A 4940-nucleotide genomic window follows, 5' to 3' on the forward strand; every position below is an offset into this window, starting at 1 on the left:
CAGGCCTTTCCAATGCTGCTCTTTCTTATTGAGGGAGAGTAATTAAAGCATGGCATGTTCTGAAAGACCAAGAGAAAAAGAAAAGTAGAATGTATAGGGAGGGATGCAAGTACTTTCTATCTGATTACCGGTATTATCTTTATACTTTATCTATGGTGGCATTCCTTCTTAAATACGAATCTTTCTTTGTGTAAGCATTCAAATGTATAAGACTTTTTTTTACAGGTGTACTTTTTTTTTACAGGTATACATTTACAGGTATACAAGCTACTATTCTTCTGGATTGCATTACTTTACATAATAAGATGTTTTTCTGACTGAAAGTTTATCTAATAAGTATGAATCTGCTTCCTGGATATACTTTTTATGTTCTGGAATACTGAAGCTCTTCAAGATTATTGTCTATGTGGAAGCCAGCCATTGTCATACTTCGTTAAAGAGATTAGATTCTGCTAGCAATGAGTTCTCAAAATCATTCAGGTAAGGTTTTAAAAAAAATTCAATCTTTTTCTAAAACCAAAAAATTGTGGAAAAATTATATGTCCTGAAAACAAATTATGTGATGTCTATTCTCTGGATTTTAAGTATCTGGAATAAAAGGAATAAAAGTTTACAGCAGCCAGAATGTTTTATTAGAATAAATGTATCAGAACTGTTACAGGATATTATGAACCAAAAGTGACAAATGGATGTAAGGAATTCTGATTACCTGCAAATCTAAGTTGGGTGTTTGCCAATTGACAAGGCAGGTTTCTTAAAGACACTAAAGACACTAATACTTTATGTGCTAAAGCAAACATTTATCACAAACATGGAATATTAATTGTTAGAATAAAAAAGTCAACTTTCTTTCTAGTACTTTGGTAGAACAGGGAGTTAGTTTGGATATCAAAATTGTTTTGTACTTTTACATATTTAAAAGCATGGGTGATAAATACACACTTCAGGAACATCAGAACATAAGTTTTTGGACTTTGAACAGAATTCTCCAGTACTTCTTCTGAAACACACTCTACAGATCAGAGCAAAGTCATTATACTTGCCACCCATTTAGACTTATCCAGAAGGTTCTCTTGAGAGATCAGAAAAAATTAGCACTACCAGTAAAACAACTTTTATAAGTTCTTTACTGAAAGGTGGTTGAAAATTTCATTAAAATGTATTATGTTTTTCAGTTGAAGTCCCTCTAGTGCAGGGCTTTTCAACCTTTTCACCCATTGTACCACTTTTAGGATATGGCAACATCTGAGTACCACCAGTCGCCTAGCAAGGTGTCAAAAACTTGATGACAAAAAAAAAGGAAAAAAGTGATAAAGTACAGGTAGTCCTCGACTTTCAACAGTTCACTTAGTGACTGTTCGAAGTTACAATGGCACTGAAAAAAGTGCCCCCCAAGCCACAGCTGAGCAAGACACCTGCCTGCCCGCCCGGTGGCGCTCTTCCTCCTGTCTGAGGTTTTCATTGTTGTGAGCATTTCTGTGGAGGATTGGCAGCAGGAGTGGGGTGGGGGGGTGTTTGGTTTTTATTCCCCCCGTCTGCTGGGTGGTTGCAGCAGGTTTTGGTAACTTCACATGACCCTGGGACACTGTGACCGTCATAAATATGAATCAGTTGCCAAGCATCTGAATGTAAATCATAAGACCCTGGAGATGCTGCAACATTCCAACTGATTGGTGCTTCTTCAGGGCTCAGCAGAAGCACCAGGATCAGCACCGAGCTCCAGATGGAGCCTGGCGCTGATCCTGGCGCTTCCACTGAGCCCTGACAGCCCCGAAGAAGCGCCGATCATCTGGAAAGTGGCGCTTCCGCTGAGCCCTGACAGCCCTGCAGCTCCAGCCATCTCTCGCTCAGGCTTGTGTGTTGCTGCCACTGGTTCAGCTCATTCCCCTACCCCGCTACTTTTCTAGGATGGTCGCATATCTCCTGCCAGGTGCCAATGTACCACAGGTGGTACCCGTACCACTGGTTGAAAAGCCCTGCTCTAGTGGAAATGCCACTATTTGATTATGTATATTATTTGAAGAAGGGTTATCTCATATGTTAGTTATAATTATTAAATATCTTGGGGGTTGGCCCAATTTAATGAGATGCTGTGCAGATCTGTTTCAAGGTGTTTGGAACAATTTCTTTTCAAACAGAAATACAGCTAGTCTTTGACTTATGATGGCAATTAGGACTGGAATTTCCATTGCTAAGGAATGCCATTAAAAAGCGCTACCACATACTTAGTGACAGCAATCCCTGCAGTCCCTGTTGCCATCATAAACAGAATTCTACTATTAGGTGAGGCAATTTCTTACCAGTTTCACAGGACCAAAGTCAGTGGAAATGTGTTGCTTAGCAATGGCTAAGCTATCCCACAAACGGTGGAAAAGTGAAAAGTCAGCAGGAAGTTGCAAGTCCCAGATAGGCAGGTGTGTGTGTCGGGATTCTGCTGGTTTGTGGAGTGAAAGGGTATTGTGAGGGTGGGTGAAAGGGATGATGTAAATCTTGGAAGGTATATGAAAGTGAGGCAGAGTGCAAAGACAGTGCAAAAGAAGTGCAGGAAGGGTGCATGAGGATATAGCATGGGTTGGGAAGTGTATGTAGTACACAAAAAGCATGGCATGGGTCGAGGAGGAATTGTGGGGGTGCAAATCAGTTCATGGAGTGTGGCACAGGTCAAATAAAGTGCATGAGGGTACAGTGGGAGTGGCCAGTGTGGTCTGAACATAAAGGGCATAAAGGGCCTGAGGGAGGTTGTGCAGATGGGAGAGACTTATCACAGTGACTCACAATGTTCCCTGCTGACTTCCCCACTGATTTTCTTGGGAAAGCAGCAGGGGAAATTTCAAATGGCAGTTATGGGATAGTGGGGCTGTCAGAACCCATTTCTATTTCATTTCTATCTATCTCTGATCTAAAAACAAACCTCACTTTTCCCTGGGTTCTGCCATACTCCCAAGGGGGAGGGGGGATATGCCTGCGGGGTTATTGCTTTCTATTTGCTACAATGTAACCTTTTACTTTGTTATTGCCTCTGTCCACTGCCCGCTACAATGTAACAATTTGCTTCCTACACTGCATCTCTCTCTGAACTTTCTTCTCCCTAACCCAGTGGTGGCGAACCTATGGCACGGGTGCCAGAAGCGGCACTCAGAGCCCTCTCTATGGGCACGCGCGCCGTTGCCCCAGTCCTAGGCCTTCAGCTGGGTTTTATAAAATCTTTTCGCTTTAGGGCTCCACTGCCATGTACCAAAAAAAAAAAAAGGTTCAATCAGTCAATTTCAACTTCTCGCGGAAAAAAAAAGGTCTTGCAAAGTTGGAATTGATTGACTGAACTTTTTAGTCCCACCAAGTCTGCCGTTACCACTGCAGCCATGCCCACCCAATGGGCCATGCCCACCCAATGGGCCATACCCACCCGGCACTCGACGATGCATAAGTGGGTTTTGGGTTGCAGTTTGGGCACTCAGTCTCTAAAAGGTTCACCATCACTGCCCTAACCTGTCAGCTAGGAAAAGGGTGGGAGAAAGAAATACAACCTCCAGAGCGTGGCTTATTTCTCCGGTCTCAAAAGGAGGTGCGAAGAGCTACTTGAACATCGTGCTACGACCGGAGCCGGACCGATGTTATCTCCCCTTTCCCATGATGGACTTAACACCTGGGGATTGGCTGGTCTGAGCCATCTGGATGAACTGTGGGGTAGGGTTTGCTTGGGGACACTTTAAAGTATCGATCTGTAAAGGAATCCCTCAGATCCTGTCTATTATGCCTGCTATCAACTACTTTTAATAAAAGTTCCTGTTGATGGAAACTCTCCAAGAGTTCTGCTTTCTTAAGATGTGGGATTGAAGTAGGTCCTTACAAGGACACTGCAATCAGTTATAAATGTGGACTGGTTGCCAGGTACCCAGATTATGATCACATGACCACAGGGGTGCTGCAATGGTGGCAATTCTGGTTGTAGATCAAAGACTATCTTTATACTTATTGTGATGAAGTTTAGAAGTATATTTCATTTCTTTATTATATTAGTTTTCTCTTTGTTCTTGTTTTTCATGCATTTTTAAACTTCACATTCTCTTAAGTTTTGTTTTTATTTGATTTTACTATTATAATCAAAATAATTAATAAAATTATAAAAATTGGGAGGAAAGTAAGAGGGTTAAGAATATGGTAATAAAAGCAGGAGAATAAGAAGTAGCACTCCATCTCTCTGACTGATTCATTATTTATCATGAGTTGGAATAATTAGAAAACATGTTTGGATAAAGCAAAAATAAGTAAATACTGTGTATATAAAGACATTTTTCTTTACATACAACAAAAGAAACAGTGTCAAGGGAAAAGAAGAGGAGGAACGTTACGTTATTAATGCTGTGAATAAAATTAAGTCAAATGCCTTGAACAACCGACTTTTTCACAAGCTTTGTGAAGAAAGTGATGCGGAGTTTGAACGTCTCCTTTTGCACACCGAAGTAAGATGGCTTTCAAAAGGAAAGTGTTTGCGGCGATTCCATGAACTTTTTGACACAGTTGTAGAATTTCTTGAATCCGCTGACCCAAGTCTAAGCAGTTCTCTTAAACTTCGACGTCTGGATGTAGCTTATCTCGCTGATGTTTTTGACAAGCTGAATGAAGTGAACGTAAAACTGCAAGGAGATAAAATCAATTTTCTTAAGGCTAAGGGAGTAATCAGCTCATTTATTTCCAAATTGGACCTCCTTGCAAACAATATGAGTCGCCAGGAGCTGTATCGGTTCCCAAGCCTTGGTAATGAACATGAACTCCAAGGAGAAGATTTGGATGTTTTTTGCTGCCACTTGAAGCAACTAAAAGAAGATATGGAAACCAGATTCTATGATCTGATAAATCTGGAAGTGCCCACTTGGGTGCTAAATCCTTTCACAGCAGACTTTGCACAACTTCATCCCAAACTGCAAGAGCCACTGACAGAT

At 41.2% G+C, this 4940-nt stretch overlaps 1 protein-coding gene across 1 annotated transcript in view; it reads left to right on the forward strand.

The window, feature by feature from the left end:
- Positions 1–244: 244 nt before the first annotated feature.
- The window catches only part of LOC107303004 (histone deacetylase 4), a 39032-nt gene continuing 34336 nt past the window's right edge, over positions 245–4940 (forward strand). The window contains exon 1 of the mRNA XM_015832186.1: positions 245–480. Coding sequence (XP_015687672.1) covers positions 459–480 — 22 coding nt within the window. The 5' untranslated portion in view covers positions 245–458. The remainder of the gene's footprint in view (positions 481–4940) is intronic.

This window comes from Protobothrops mucrosquamatus, unplaced genomic scaffold (assembly GCF_001527695.2).
Source record: "Protobothrops mucrosquamatus isolate PMUCROS unplaced genomic scaffold, P.Mucros_1.0 scaffold_311, whole genome shotgun sequence".
NCBI lineage: Eukaryota > Metazoa > Chordata > Lepidosauria > Squamata > Viperidae > Protobothrops > Protobothrops mucrosquamatus.